This window comes from Macaca nemestrina, chromosome 7 (assembly GCF_043159975.1).
Source record: "Macaca nemestrina isolate mMacNem1 chromosome 7, mMacNem.hap1, whole genome shotgun sequence".
NCBI classification, from domain to species: Eukaryota; Metazoa; Chordata; class Mammalia; order Primates; family Cercopithecidae; genus Macaca; species Macaca nemestrina.
Window position 1 is genome coordinate 89,191,577 of NC_092131.1, and position 17,616 is coordinate 89,209,192.

A 17,616-nucleotide genomic window follows, 5' to 3' on the forward strand; every position below is an offset into this window, starting at 1 on the left:
AGATTCTGCAAAAAAAGTATATATGATTTGATTATGATTTGAAGGCACAGATCAAGTCTAAATGTAGTAAATAAAGCATGACTTCAAGGTAAAGGTCTCTAAAATATGACCATAGAATGATAGTAGGAGACTTAAATGCCCCACCTTCAACAATAGAGAGATCATTTAGACAGGAAATAAATAAACTGTAGACTTGAACAACACTCCAGACTAAATGGATATAACAGACATATAGAGGATATTCCACTCGATAGTAGCATAATACACACTCTTTTCAAGTGCCCATGAAACATTCTCTAGGATGGATCATATGTTAGGCTACAAAACAAGCCTTAACAGACTTATTAGTTAGAATCATGTGAAGTATCTTTTACAAACACTACAGTACAAATCTACTACTCAATGGGAGAAAAATTGGAAAATTCCCAAATATGTAGAAATTACACATACCCCTGAGTAACTAATGGCTAAATGAAGAAATCAAAAGGTAAATTTTAAAATACTTTGAGACAGGGCACACCCCAGATGACCAAATAGGAACAGCTCCAGCCTCCAGCTCCCAGTGTGAGCAACACAGAAGACGGGTGATTTCTGCATTTTCAACTGAGGTACCAGGTTCATCTCACTGGAGCATGTCAGACAGTTGGTGCTGGTCCATGGGTGCAGCCCTACCAGTGAGAGCTGAAGCAGGGCGAGGCATCACCTCACCTGGGAAGTGCAAGGGGGAAGGGAATTCCTTTTCCTAGCCAAAGGAAATTGAGACACACAACATCTGGAAAATTGGGTAACTCCGACCCTAATACTGCACTTTACCAAGGGTCTTAGCAAACGGCACACAAGGAGATTATATCCCACACCTGGCCGGGAGGGTCCCATGCCCACGGAGCCTCCCTCATTGCTACCACAGCAGTCTGAGATCTAACTGCAAGGTGGCAGCAAGGCTGGCGGAGGGGTGCCCGCCATTGCTGAGACTTAAGTAGGTAAACAAAGCCGCTGGGAAGCTCGAATTGGGTGGAATCCATCACAGCTCAAGGAGGCCGGCCTGCTTCTGTAGACTCCACCTCTGGGGACAGGGCATAGCTAAACAAAAAGCAGCAGAAACCTCAGCAGAGGTAAATGCCCCTGTCTGACAGATTTAAAGAGAGCAGTGGATCTCCCAGCATGGAGGTTGAGATCTGAGAATAGACAGTCTGCCTGCTCAAGTGGGTCCCTGACCCCTGAGGAGCCTAACTGGGGCACATTCCCTACTAGGTGCAGACCAACACCTCACACCTTACATGGCTGGGTACACCTCTGAGACGAAGCTTCCAGAGCAAGAACCAGACAGCAACACTCACTGTTCAGCAATATTCTCTCTTCTGCAGCTTCCACTGCTGATACCCAGGCAAACAGGGTCTGCAATGGACCTCAAACAAACTCCTCAAACAGACCTGCAGCTGAGGGTCCTGACTGTTAAAAGAAAAACTAACAAATAGAAAGGACACCCACGCCAAAACCCCATCAGTACGTCACCATCATCAAAGACCAAAGGCAGATAAAACCACAAAGATGGAGAAAAAGCAGTGCAGAAAAGCTGGAAATTCAAAAAATCAGAGTGCATCTTCCCCTCCAAAGGAACACAGCTCATCGCCAGCAACAGAACAAAGCTGGACTGAGAATGACTTTGATGAGTTGAGAGAAGAAGGCTTCAGTCGATCAAACTTCTCAGAGCTAAAGGAGGAACTATATAACCAGCACAAAGAAACTAAAAATCTTGAAAAAAGAATGTGTGAAAGGATAACTAGAATAGTCAATGCAGAGAAGACCTTAAAAGAACTGATAGAGATGAAAACTGTAACACGAGAACTATGTGACAAATGCACAAGCTTCAGTAACCAACTCGATCAACTGGAAGAAAGAATATCAGCGATTGAAGATCAAAAGAATGAAATGAAGCAAGAAGAGACATGTAGAGAAAAAAAGAGTAAAAAGAAATGAACAAAGCCTCCAAGAAGTATGGGATTATGTGAAAAGACCAAATCTCTGTCTGACTGGTGTGCCTGAAAGTGACGGGGAAAATGAAACCAAGTTGGAAAACACTCCGCAGGATATCATCCAGGAGAACTTCCCCAACCTAGTAAGGCAAGCCAACATTCAAATTCAGGAAATACAGAGAATGCCACAAAGATCTTCCTCGAGAAGAGCAACTCCAAGACACATAATTGTCAGATTCACCAAAGTTGAAATGAAGGAAAAAATGTTAAGGGCAGCCAGAGAGAAACGTCTGGTTACCCACAAAGGGAAACGCATCAGACTAACAGCAGATCTCTCGGCAGAAACTCTCCAAGCCAGAAGAGAGTGGGGGCCAATATTCAACATTCTTAAAGAAAAGAATTTTCAACCCAGAATTTCATATCCAGCCAAACTAAGTTTCGTAAGTGGAGGAGAAATAAAATCCTTTACAGACAAGCAAAAGCTTAGAGATCTTGTCATCACCAGTGCTGCCCTACAAAAGATCCTGAAGGAAGCACTAAACATGGAAAGGAACAACAGGTACCAGCCATTGCAAAAACATGCCAAAATGTAAAGTCCATCAATGCTAGGAAGAAACTGCATCAACTAGTGAGCAAAATAACCAGCTAATATCACAATGACAGGATCAAGTTCACATGTAACAATATTAACCTTAAATGTAAATGGACTAAATGGCCCAATTAAAAGGCACAGACTGGAAAATTGGATAAAGAGTCAAGACCCATCAGTTTGCTGTATTCAGGAGACCCATCTCACATGCAGAGACACACATAGGCTCAAAATAAAGGGATGGAGGAATATCTACCAAGCAAATGGAGAACAACAAAAAGCAGGGGTTGCAATAGTAGTCTCTGACAAAACAGACTTTAAACCATCAAAGATCAAAAGAGACAAAGAAGGCCATTACATAATGGTAAAGGGATCAATTCATCACGAAAAGCTAACTATCCAAAATATATATGCACCCAATACAGGAGCACCCAGATTCATAAAGCAAGTCCTTAGAGCCTTACAAAGAGACTTAGACTCCCATACAATAATAATGGGAGACTTCAACACCCCACTGTCAATATTAGACAGATCAATGAGACAGAAAGTTAACAAGAATATTCAGGAATTCAACTCAACTCTGCACCAAGTGGACCTAATAGACACCTACAGAACTCTCCACCCCAAATCAACAGAATATACCTTCTTCTCAGCACCACATTGCACTTATTCCAAAATTGACAACAAAGTTGGAAGTAAAGCACTCCTCAGCAAATGTAAAAGAACAGAAATTGTAACAAACTGTCTCTCAGACCACAGTGCAATCAAACTAGAACTCAGGACTAAGAAACTCAATCAAAACCACTCAACTACATGGAAATGAACAACCTTCTCCTGAATGACTACTGGGTACATAACAAAATGAAGGCAGAAATAAAGATGTTCTTTGAAACCAATGAGAACAAAGATACAACATACCAGAATCTCTGGAACACATTTAAAGCAGTGTGTAGAGGGAAATTTATAGCACTAAATGCCCACAAGAGAAAGCAGGAAAGATCTAAAATTGACACCCTAACATCACAATTAAAAGAACTAGAGAAGCAAGAGCAAACACATTCAAAACTAGTAGAAGGTAAGAAATAACTAAGATCAGAGCAGAACTGAAGGAGATAGAAACACAAAAAACCCTCCAAAAAACCATTGAATCCAGGAGCTGGTTTTTTGAAAAGATCAAGAAAATTGATAGACAGCTAGCAAGACTAATAAAGAAGAAAAGAGAGAAGAATCAAATAGATACAATAAAAAATGATAAAGGGGATATCACCACTAACCCCATAGAAATACAAACTACCATCAGAGAATACTATAAACACCTCTATGCAAATAAACTAGAAAACCTAGAGGAAATGGATAATTTCCTGGACACTTACACTCTCCCGAGACTAACCAGGAAGAAGCTGAATGCCTGAATAGACCAACAGCAGGCTCTGAAATTGAGGCAATAATTAATAGCCTACCAACCAAAAAAAGTCCAGGACCAGACAGATTCACAGCCGAATTCTACCAGAGGTACAAGGAGGAGTTGGTACCACTGCTTCTGAAACTATTCAAATCAATAGAAAAACAGGGAATCCTCCCTAACTCATTTTACGAGGCCAACATCATCCTGATACCAAAGCCTGGCAGAGACACAACAAAAAAGAATTTTAGACCAATATCCCTGATGAACATTGATGCAAAAATCCTCAATAAAATACTGGCAAACCAAATCCAGCAGCACATCAAAAAGCTTATCCACCAGGATCAAGTGGGCTTCATCCCTGGGATGCAAGGCTGGTTCAACATACGCAAATCAATAAACATAATCCAGCATATAAACAGAACCAAAGACAAAAACTACATGATTATCTCAATAGATGCAGAAAAGGCTTTTGACAAAATTCAACAGCCCTTCATGTTAAAAACTCTCAATAAATTTGGTATTGATGGAACATATCTCAAAATAATAAGAGCTATTTATGACAAACCCACAGACAGTATCATACTGAATGGGAAAAACTGGAAGCATTCCCTTTGAAAACTGGCACAAGACAGGGATGCCCTCTCTCACCACTCCTATTCAACATAGTATTGGAAGTTCTGGCTAGGGCAATCAGGCAAGAGAAAGAAATCAAGGGTATTCAGTTAGGAAAAGAAGAAGTCAAATTGTCCCTGTTTGCAGATGACATCATTGTATATTTAGGAAACCCCATTGGCTCAGCCCAAAATCTCCTTAAGCTGATAAGCAACTTCAGCAAAGTCTCAGGACACAAAATCAATGTGCAAAAATCACAAGCATTCTTATGCACAAGTAACAGACAAACAGAGAGCCAAATCATGAATGAACTCCAATTCACAATAGCTTCAAAGAGAATAAAATACCTAGGAATCCAACTTACAAGGGATGTGAAGGACCTCTTCAAGGAGAACTACAAACCACTGCTCAGTGAAATAAAAGAGGACACGAACGAATGGAAGAACATATCATGCTCATGGATAGGGAGAATCAATATTGTGAAAATGGCCATACAGCCCAAGATAATTTACAGATTCAATGCCATCCTCACTAAGCTACCAATGCCTTTCTTCACAGAATTGGAAAAAACTGCTTTAAAGTTCATATGGAACCAAAAAAGACCCCGCATTGCCAAGACAATCCTAAGTCAAATGAACAAAGCTGGAGGCATCATGCTACCTGACTTCAAACTATACTACAATGCTACAGTAACCAAAACAGCATGGTACTGGTACCAAAACAGAGATCTAGACCAGTGGAACAGAACAGAGCCCTCAGAAATGATACCACACATCTACAGCCATCTGATCTTTGACAAACCTGAGAAAAAGAAGAAATGGGGAAATGATTCCCTATTTAATAAATGGTGCTGGGAAAATTGGCTAGCCATAAGTAGAAAGCTGAAACTGGATCCGTTCCTTACTCATTATACGAAAATTAATTCAAGATGGATTAGAGACTTAAATGTTAGACCTAAAACTATAAAAACCCTAGAAGAAAACCTAGGTAATACCATTCAGGACATAGGCATGGGCAAGGACTTTTGTCTAAAACACCAAAAGCAATGGCAACAAAAGCCAAAATTGACAAATGGGATCTCATTAAACTAAAGAGCTTCTGCACAGCAAAAGAAACTACCATCAGAATGAACAGGCAACCTACAGAATGGGAGAAAATTTTTGCAATCTACTCATCTGACAAAGGGCTAATATCCAGAACCTATAAAGAACTCAAATTTACAAGAAAAAAACAAACAACCCCATCAAAAAGTGGGCAAAGGATATGAACAGACACTTCTCAAAAGAAGACATTCATACAGCCAACAGACACATGAAAAAATGCTCATCATCACTCGCCATCAGAGAAATGCAAATCAAAACCACAATGAGATACCATCTCACACCAGTTAGAATGGCAATCATTAAAACATCAGGAAACAACAGGTGCTGGAGAGGATGTGGAGAAATAGGAACACTTTTACACTGTTTGTGGGACTGAAAACTAGTTCAACCATTGTGGAAAATAGTGTGGCGATTCCTCAAGGATCTAGAACTTAAATATCATTTTACCCAGCCATCCCATTACTGGGGATATACCCAAAGGATTATAAATCATGCTGCTATAAAGACACATGCACACGTATGTTTATTGCGGCACTATTCACACTAGCAAAGACTTGGAATCAACCCAAATATCCATTAGTGACAGACTGGATTAAGAAAATGTGGCACATATACACCATGGAATACTATGCAGCCTTAAAAAAGGATGAGTTTGTGTCCTTTGTAGGGACATGGATGCAGCAGGAAACCATCATTCTCAGCAAACTATCACAAGAACAGAAAACCAAACACCGCATGTTCTCACTCATAGGTAGGAATTGAACACTGAGATCACTGGGACACAGGAAGGGGAATACCACACACCGGGTCCTATTGTGGGGATGGGGGAGTGGGTAGGGATAGCATTAGGAGATATACCTAATGTAAATGACAAGTTAATGGGTGCAGCACACCATCATGGCACATGTATACATATGTAACAAACCTGCACGTTGTGCACATGTACCCTAGAACTTAAATAAAAATATATATATATATTTTTTTGAGACAATTAAACTGAAAACACAACATTCCAAAACATATGGAAAGCATCAAAAGCAGTTCTAAGAGTGAAATTTGTAGCATTAAATACCTACATGAAAAAAGAGGAAAGATGTCAGCTAAACAATCTAACATTACATACCAAGGAACCAGACAAAGAAGAACAAACTAGGTCTAAAGTTAGTAGAAAGAAGAAAATAATAAAGATCAGAGCAGAAATAAAATAAAGATAGGAAAAACAGAACAGGTCTATAAAAACTTAGAGTTGGTGTTTTAAAAAGATAAACAAAACTGACTACTATGAACAATTACACACCAAGAAATTGGATAATCAAAAGAACTAAATGGTATGTACATCCTGTCGAGATTAAATCACAAAGAAATAGAAAATCTAAACAGAATAAAAACCATTTAGAACATTGAGTCAGTAATAAACAAAAAATGTCTCCCATCAAAGAAAATCTCAGGGCAAGGCAAGAAATCTCCTCTAGTAAATTCTACCAAACATTTAAGAAAGAATTAATGGGCTAGAATTAACGTGCTGAGCACAGTGGCTCATGCCTGTATTCCCAGCACTTTGGGAGGCCGAGGCAGGCGGCTCACTTGAGGTCAGGATTTTGAGACCAGCCTGGCCAACATGATGAAACCCCGTTTCTACTTAAAATACAAAAATCATCCAGGTGTGGTAGTCCCAGCTACTTGGGAGGCTGAGGCAGGAGAATCGCTTGAACCTGGGAAGAGGAGGTTGCAGTGAGCTGAGATCGCACCACTGCACTCCAGCCTGGGTGACAGAGCAAGCTTCTGTCTCAATCAATCAATCAATCAATCAATCAATATAACTAATGCCAATCCCTCTCAGACTCTTCCAAAAAATTCAAGAGGATAGAATGCTTCTAAACTCATTTCATAAACCCAACATTACCCCAATCCAAATCCAAACAAGAGCATTACAAGAAAGGAAAATTACAATATCCCTAATGAACATAGATGTGAAAATCCTCAAAAACAATACCAGCAAACCTAATTCAACACCACATTAAGAAAATTATTCACCATGATCAATTTGGACTTACCCCTGCAATCCAAGGATGGTCAACATACTCAAATCAAAAAATGTGATATGCCACATTAACAGAATAAAAAACGAAAACCACAGGATCATCTAAATAAATGCAGAAAAAGCATTTGACAATATTCACGTACTTTCATGACAAAACTCACAACAATCTAGGTACAGAAATGTACTTCAACACAATAAAGGCAATATATGACAAACCAACCGCTACCATCATTCTTAATGGTGAAAAGCTGAAAGCTTTTTCTCTGTGATCAGGAACAAGACTGATCTCATCTCTTCTGTTCAATATAATACTGGAATTTCTAGCCAGAGCAATTATGCAATAAAATGAAATAAAAGGCATTCAAATTGGAAAATAAGTTATGTTATTTGCTTGCAATGGCATGATGTTATACATAGTAAATTCTAAAGACTCCACCAAAAAACTATTAGAACTGATTAACAAATTCAATTAAGTCTGAAAATATAAAATTAACATACAAAATTCAGTAATGTTTCTGTATACTACTGAACAGTGTGAAAAAGAAGTCAAGAAAAGAATCCCTTTTACAATTGATACAGAAAACAAAATGCCTAGGAAAAAATTTAATTAAGGAAGTGAAAAATCTGTACACTGAGAACTATAAAACATTAATAAAAGAAATTGAAGACATAAATAAGTGACAAAATATCCTGTGTCAATGGATTGCAAGAATTCACTATTGTTAGGATGTTTATACTACCCAAAGTGATCAACAAATTCAGTGTAATCCCTATCAAAATTCCAATGACTTTTTTTTTAACAGAAATAGAGAACACAATTCTAAAATTCATGTGGAACCACAAAAGATCCCAAATAGCCAAAGCAATCTTGAGCAAAAAGAACAAATCTAAAGGCATCATACTAACTTCAAAATATACTACAAAGCTATAGTAATCACAACAGCACAAAACTGGCATAAAAAACAGACACATAGACCAATAGAAGAGCATAAACAGACCAGAAATAAATCCATGCATTTATTGTCAATTGATTTTTGACAAAGATGCCAGGAACACACAATGAATAAAGGATAGTTTCTTCAATAAATGGTCTTGAGACAACTAGTTGGATATCCACATGTAAAGAATGAAATTAGACCCTCATCTCACACCAGATACAAACATTCACTCAAAATATATTAAAGACTTAAGCATCAGATCCAAAACTATAAAACTACTAGAAGAAAACAGGGGGGAAAGTTCTATGACAATCAAAAGAGTGAAGAGACAACCCACAAAATGGGAGAAAATATGTGCAAACCATATGTCTGATAAGGGATTAACATCCAAAATATATAAGGAACTCATGCAACTCAATAGCAAGGAAGCAATCCAATGAAAAAACAGGCAAAGGACCTGAATAGACATTTCTTGAATGAAGACATACAAATGGCCAAAAAGTATATCAAAAAATCTTCAGTGTCACTAATCATCAAGGAAACGCAATTTACAACCATAATGAGATTTCACCTTACATCTGTTAGACTGGCTGTTATCAAAAAGACAATAAATAACAAGTATTGGGGAGTATGTGGAGAAAAGAAATACATAGTTAATGGAAGTATAAATTACTATAGCCATATGGATTTATGAAAAACTTATAAAACTACCATATGCTCCAGCAATCCCACTTCTGGGCATATATCCAAGGGGAGAAAAATCAATCTCTCAAAAAGATATCTGCTCCCCTGTATTCATTGCAGCATTATTCATAATAGCCAAGATACAAAATCAACCTTAGTATCTATCAGTCAATGAAGGGATAAAGAAACTGTGACTATATACACAATAAAACACTACTATTAAGCCTTCAAAATCAAAAGGAAATTTGGTAATTTGTGACAATATGGATGTACCTGGAGGGCATAATATTAAGTAAAAGATGCCAGGCACAGAAAGTAAAATACAGCATGACCTCACTTATGTGTGGAATCTAAGAAAGTTGAACTTGTAAAAGTGGAGAGTAGAATTGTGCTTAACATGAGTTGTGGGGAGTTTTGAGGGGGGCTTTGGTAGTAGTTGGTCATAGAATACAAATTTCAGTTAAGAGGAGTAAGTTCAAGAGATCTTTTGTACAACACGGTGACTATAGTTAACACTGTATTATAGTCTTGTAAATCGCTAGTATAGATATTGTGTTCTCACCACAAAAAAATGTAAAGTATATGAAGTAACGCATGTTAATTAGCTCAATTTAGCATTCCACACGTGTATACACATTTTAAAATGTTATACACAACATATAAAATTTTTATTTTTCAATAAAAAAATAATGCAAAAATAAAATTTATAGGTAAGTATGAGACAAGAGTAAAAACCATCTATATCCTTACCCCAGAGAAATATCACTATTAACATTTTGGTGTACATACACAAATTAATTAAAAAATAAATAAAATTTCAAATCTTGTTATTACCTCTCTTTTTACTTATTAATCTATCTTTAGCAACTCTGATATTAAATATTATTATATAATAGTTAAACTGTATGTACATAATTCCATGGTGGGTTCATAATTCATTTAATTTAAAATTATTTTACCATCCACATGGAATTGATATAAATACAGGCAACAGAGAAAGGTATAGAAAAAGTGGCCTTACATGAAGAGATATCAGCTAAAATTCCCCAGAGATCCATATTAAACCAATTTGATGATAAGAAAAATCACACAACAATTAAGAAGTCAGCCTCTGGAGCCTTACTGTCTGGTTTAAATCTAAACCTACCACTTACATTAAACAAATTACTTGACCCATCTGTTTCTCCATCTCTCAAATTGTACAATGAGGATGATAAAAGTGTCTATCTCAAGGACTACTGTGAGGATTAAATGAGTTAATTATGAGTGTCTAACATATAGTATGTACCCTGTAAATGTTAGCCTTTTTTTTAACCAATGACCTAAAGAAGATAGTAAACTATTAAATATTCAGTTCTACAGGTGACATAAATCAATGAAAGTACACATCAGAATGCAATGAAAAAACAAGATGATGGAGATACATCACAAGATACTTTTGTGAGTGTATAGGACAGAAAGCATATAATGTGGAAGGTAACTTTAATGTGTGATGGATAAATTAGAAGATAAAATCGATTTTATTTGTAAGTTGATAGTGTGCAAGCAAATAGTTATAGTCCAGGAAAGAAAACTAGGCTAGCTTTTAAACCGATAAAACCTTTTCAAATATATTCTTATTTAATTGTCCTCATAAACCTGTGAGTTCTATTTGCCACCTTTGGATTTTGGAAGTGTTAAATGATTTAGGTAAGATTACACAGTAAGTGAGTTGATGCTATTGGGACCAGAATTTATAGATTTTAAACACAAATTTTGTGCTGCACTATACTGTCTTTCATTTTATACTCTTGTTATAAGACAAACACTGTGATATTTGAGGAAGTAGGCAAATCTGTATGTTGGACAAAATTTACTTCTGGAGTTGGCAAACTATAGCCAATGGGTCAAATCTGGCCTGCCTCCTGTTTTTGTAAAGTTTTACTGGAACTCATTGGACAAAATTTACTTCTAGAGTTGGCAAACTATAGCCATTGGATCAAATCTGGCCTGCCCCTTGTTTTTGAGAAGTTTTATTGGAACTCAGCCATGCCTATTCATCTATATGTTGTTTATGGTTATTTCCATGTTACAACAGAATTAAGTGGTTACAACAGAGGCCACATAGCCCACGGAGCAAAAACTATTTCTAATCTGGCCCTTTACAGAACAAGTTTGCCAACACCTGATCTACCTGACTGAAAATAAAGTAAAAAACATTCTTCAACTTATGGAACAAAGCACAAAAGCAAGATCTGTGGCTTAAAATGTGTACATGACCACAAATCCTAAAGATGTTCACTACTGTTTGCTCATAACCAAAAAACTGAGATAACAAGGCAGAACAAATAATCAGAAGACTGAGATTACAAGGCAGAACAAATAATCAGAAGACTGAGATTACAAGGCAGAACAAATAAAAATGGAGATATGAGATGTACACAGATAATAAAGCATGATGTTAACAAATATTCCAATTAGAGGGCAGGACAGCTTGAAAACAGCAATACAGTTATTCTGAGAAACAAACTTATTTACACCATTATTTAATCCATGTGAATATTATTAATGACATGACATGATTCTTTGGGAACTAAGACTTAGGAGTGAATATAATCTTTGATTTCTATATATTATGTATAAAGTCTCTTTCTCTTCGAGGACAAACATCACTCATTCTTCAATGGGAACAAAATAGACCCTCCATATGGGCAATGAAGGTCTGTGAGAATACAAAGTGATGCACAGCAGAAAGTCTCTTCTTATGAGGACTGCCTACTGTGGACTTTCAATAGTCACTTGGAAATTCTGTGTTTTAATAAAGCCACTTAAGTAGTTTTTCTAAAACCCATAAATTGACCGAACACTCTCCTTATCGCAATCTTCATTTCCCTGTTCCTGAATGTGTAGATGATTGGATTCAGAAAAGGAGTGAAAATTGCATCAAATATGGCTAGAAATTTATCCAGATGTGTTGAAGGAGAGGGCCATACATAGAAAAAAATCAGCGGTCCAAAGAATAAAACCACAACAGTAATATGAGCTGACAGAGTAGAGAGAGCCTTGGATGAGCCTCCTGAGGAGTGTTTCTGAAGAGTGACCAGAATGAAGATGTAAGAGAGGATGAGCAAGAAGAAAGCACTCAAGGAAATGAACCCACTATTAGCAGTAACCATGAACTCCAGTTTATAGGTATTTGTGCAAGCAAGTTTGATGAGCTGAGGTATGTCACAGTAAAAGCTGTCCAACACATTAGGGCCACAGAAGGGCAAGTTTACTACAAAAGCCAATTGGACCAATGAGTGAATGAGACCAATGGCCCAGGCAGCCACTAGAATCAAAATGCACATTCTTGGATTCATGATGGTCAGGTAGTGAAGGGGCTTACATATGGCAACATATCTGTCAAAGGCCATGGCTATGAGCAGCACCATCTCAGTGCCCCCAACAGCATGGCTAAAGAAGATCTGAGCTACACAGCCCCCAAAGGAAATGACTTTCTGTTTCCTGAAAATATCACAGATCATCTTGGGTGCCGCAATGGAGCAAAATATCAGGTCAATGATGGAGAGGTTGGCCAGCAAAATATACAAGGGGGAGTGCAAGTAAGGGTCAGAGGTTATGGTGACCACTACAATGAGATTTGCCATCACACCGGACACATAGAAAAGACAAGAAAAGCAAAAAAGAAAAATCTGAATCTCCCAAGAATTGGAGAGTCCCAGCAACACAAATTCAGACACCACAGAGTGCTTGTCCCTGTTCATTTGATAAGTTCACTCTCATTTACCTAAAGAGAAAAAAAATGAGAAAATTCTAATTAATAGTATTATATTAACAGCCTCTATGAAAAAGTATATAACCATGAAAGTCAAATATTACCTGAGCACCTCATGGATAACAAATGACATTCTTTTGGCCACTACTGCTGCAGTTACATGTGACAGTAACTAAGCTGCCACATGAGCTTGCTAATTTAAGGGACGGTAAAGTAGTTTGGTAGATTGGTACCCGTGTTTACCTGAGGAAACCACAAAGAAAGAGCATTTGATGTTAAACTGCTATATCAGTAAAATCAATATTCACCACCTTTTCCCTGGAGGAGTAATAAGTAATGATGTATACTAGACAGACAAAAAGGGCTATTCTGTGACATAGACTTTTAAGATCTTGTGACTCAGATTTCTTTGTTCAAGCCGGAAATTTTCTTTCCCTATTTTACACTTCTCAAAATATTATTTATTCTTTAATATCCAGATCAAATAGCACCTGATTTATCAAGCCTTCCTTAGGACCCACTAATATATCCCAATTTAGTTTCTATACCCGTTGGTCACATGTCTATTCCCCTATATGATTATAAACTGCTCGAGGATATAAATCATCACTCCTTTAATTTTTTATTTCCATAGTTTGCCCATACAATGTCTTGCAAATACTAGGTGATTAAAAAAGTTTTTGAATAAATAAATGATTAGGCTGAAGTAGTTCTTACCTAATAATTTCTTGTATTATGAACCAGGAACTAAGCACTAGGAATACAGCCAACAACAAAATAGGTAAAAGTCCCTGTCCTCATAGATTTACATTTTGACAGGAAGAGTCAGACAATCAAATAAATAAATAAAGATATACAGGGTGTCCGATAATAATTTCACTGTCGATAATGAGTAAGCAAGGAAGAAGTATAAGGCACTAAGGGGAGTGCTATTATAAAACAGGATTGACAATAACATTCTTGCTGATGAGTTGCTTGAGCAGAAATCTAAGAAGATGAATGAACAAGTCATGAGGGTGTTTGGGGAAAGAGTGTTTCAGGCAGAAATAACAGCAAGAGCAAAAGCTCTGAGGTGTAAACTCATTAGGCATGTGCAAAGAACTACAAGGAGGTCCGAAAGGCTGAACTTGAGTGTGCAAGGAGGGTGGAGTAGATGAGGTTTGAGAGGTAACAGGTGCACAGATCACGTAGGTCCTTATGAGCCATTGTAAGTACTTTGGTCATTACTCTGAATGAGATAACAAGCAACTAGATTTTGAATAGAGAAACAACAAAATCTAGCTTACATTATCAATCGGTTACTCTGTTGCATTGTGAATATGTTTCAGAGTCTCAAGGATAGAAGCAGAGAGATTGGCTAGAAACACATTTTTTATCACCAGCAGAAATCCAAGAGATAATGTTGGCTTAGATCAGGGTGGTAGAAGTAGAGCCAATGAGGGGTAGTAGATTCTGGAGACATTGAAATGATACAAGGTGAAATTTCCAGGCTATAGATAACCCTGACCTTTTGGAGACTTTAAAACACTGCATCTTATTAGAGAGTTTTCATATAAAAATACATGAGTTCTCAAATCTGTAAAAACACAAACAATGCTGGTAAACATATATTTAGTCACCAAATCTAATAAGGACTCTAGAATAAGGAAACATTTGGAGCTTTAAGAAGGGAGTCTGAGGCAAATAAAAGGTGTAATTTCTTCATATCCACAGGTTCTGCATCTTCAGATTTAATCAGCTTCAGATCAGTCATATTTGGGAAAAATAAAGTAAAATGAAAAATAACAAAAAGTAAAAATATGTACCTACTCTGTAACCATAATTTTTTTATTTAAAAAAAAAGAAGAAAACAATACAGTATAACAACTAAATGCATAGCATTTACATTGTATTAGATATTATAAGCAACCTAGAGATTAAAGTATGAAGAAGAATATATTTAGGTTATATGTAAATACTATGCCATTTTATGTGAGGAACTTGTGCATCCAAGGATTTTGTTATCCAAGGGCGGGGGTGGGGGAGAGTGGCGGTCCTGGAATAAATTCCCCACAGATACTAAGGGTCAACTATAACCTGTTACAAAGCAAGTAGAAAGCTATGAAACTCAATACCACAAGTAATTATATAGGCTGAAAATGTTGTTATAACCAAGTAGGAATTTTTAAGTGAAAAGAACAAAATATTCTCTATTTACTCTGCCATATTCTCTAAATGAGAATTTAAATTGGCCATTTCTCCTTTTAAATAACTGTTTTGGTTTTCAGACCAATTACACTGAACTCTTTGAACCTGTTTTCCTAAGTAAGGCTGTTTCTGAAACCAAGAAAGCAAGGATAATCTTTTCTTTGGTCACTTAAGCTCCACATTATCAGGAGTTTTTAAGAGCTAACACATCGACTTCTCTATACGATAGGATGAAACCACCAGCACAAAAAACATCTAAGATGCAAATAAACAGAAAAATACTAGATTAATAGAAAGATGAGGTTCTACTTTTAGCCAGGAAAATCTCTTCAGGATAATAATGTCATATCCAGTTAGATTTAATGTAGTATCATTTAACTATTGCTAACCATTTTTGTGTGAGACATATACCCTTAAAAGTCTGGCTTGAAACTCTACTAATATAGAAGTAGTCAACTTCAATTAAATGTGATAAAATATATGTTTAAAAAAAAACAGAAATATAGGCAAACAGAAAAGAAAAAAATCATTTTACTGAGTTGATCACAAATTCCAGTTCTTATCCTGTTCTATATACTGGCACATTTTCAATAATTTGGCATTTAATAAAAACTTTTTATGAAGAGCATTTCTATTAAATATCCTCTGACAGTTACTTCAACAGAGACTGCATGGATGAAAAAACGGCAATAAAGTATGTTTAGCTATTTAGATGAATTTACATGAAAGCTATCACATGGAATAACTAAAGTTGCTGTAGGGCAAAACAATTAAACCATGAATAATTTCCTCAAATATAAGTTCTTTCGTGATTAAGAAATACTTTACAGAAGTATGTTAGTAATGATCAGAGGTGGGGAGTACAGACGTAATATATCCAGAATATATCTCCAATGTGCATATTTCTTGTAGGACATACCACAATACAGAGAAATTATGTCATTTTTAGTCTCTCATTAATCCAGTGGTTCTTACCCAGGGCATTTTACCTCCCAGGGGACATTTAGCAACATCTGAAAACATTTTTAGTTTTCCCAGTGAGGGATAATGGGGGGAAGAATACTACTGGCATCTAGTGTGTATAAACCAGGGATACAACTAAATATCCTACACTGCACAGGATAGACCCCACAGCCAACACTGACCAGCCCCAAATGTCAATGATGCCAAAGTAGAAAACCCCTGCTTTGACTATGAGCTTCTTGATGTAAAATTCAATTTTTATATCAATTTATTCCTCACCACCATTCCCATAACATGGTGTGGCTCTAATTAGTGTTTGGTGTGGCAGTGGATGAGTAAGTGGATGAGTAGCTGGATGGGAGGATGGATGGATTGAGGGAGGGAAGAATGATGAAAGATTAATAGATGAATAGACAGTCAGAAAGGAAGCTTAAATGCAACTCAAAAGAAGAAAGGTCTCTAAACAATTGCAAACTAGTTATTGCTAGGGACACTGGAAGTCTATAGTGACAACACTTTACAAAAAATGAAAGAATTCATCATCTTTAAATAAAAAACTTGGCTATATACCTAATGTATCCCATGATTTGATAGATAAAATCAGAATTTTTCTAGATGCACAAGCAATAAATCTGAGAAATATGTACTAATGTCCCAAGGGTTCAGATAATAAGAAATAACAAGTCTTTCATAGTTTTGTGTAGATTATTTTTTCTGATCTCTTTCTGGAAGCAGCAGCAGGTGTTTAAGCAAATGGAGTTTCAAGAGAAAAAAAAACACAAGTTTACAATATCTGATATTGTCCAAATGTAATGAGCCTGAATGTGATACAAATGATGGAGAAATTGGACAAGGAAACAGGAAAAAAATGAATTTTAGAAATGAGCCAGATAGCCTAAAAATGGAAAGGAAGTAAAGCAAATAATTTTATATCACAAGATATTAAAGTGTATTTAACTTGTGTCTTCCAAGTCTCAAAGGCAAAAGTTGCTCCTGGTGGAATACACAAGGCTAGAGAAAGGAATCCCACTGCCCCTGAAGGGTGTTCAGTGCTCTCTGAGCCATTCTTTGTTCTCAGTAAACTAATCATGCTGCTATAAAGACACATGCACACGTATGTTTATTGTGGCACTATTCACAATAGCAAAGACTCGGAACCAGCCCAAATGTCCATCAATGACAGACTGGATTAAGAAACTGTGGCACGTATACACCATGGAATACTATGCAGCCATACAAAAGGATGAGTTCATGTCCTTTATAGGGACATGGATGCAACTGAAAACCATCACTCTCAGCAAACTATCGCAAGAACAGAAAACCAAACACCGCATGTTCTCACTCATAGGTGGGGATTGAACAAT

The 17,616-nt window shown here is 36.7% G+C and overlaps 1 protein-coding gene across 1 annotated transcript; it reads right to left on the minus strand.

Annotated features, from left to right (window-relative positions):
* Positions 1–12,152: 12,152 nt before the first annotated feature.
* Positions 12,153–13,091, minus strand: LOC105499232 (olfactory receptor 4F15). The gene has a single exon (XM_011771738.2). The coding sequence runs from the start codon at positions 13,089–13,091 to the stop codon at positions 12,153–12,155; it is 939 nt and encodes a 312-aa protein (XP_011770040.1).
* Positions 13,092–17,616: the final 4,525 nt, after the last annotated feature.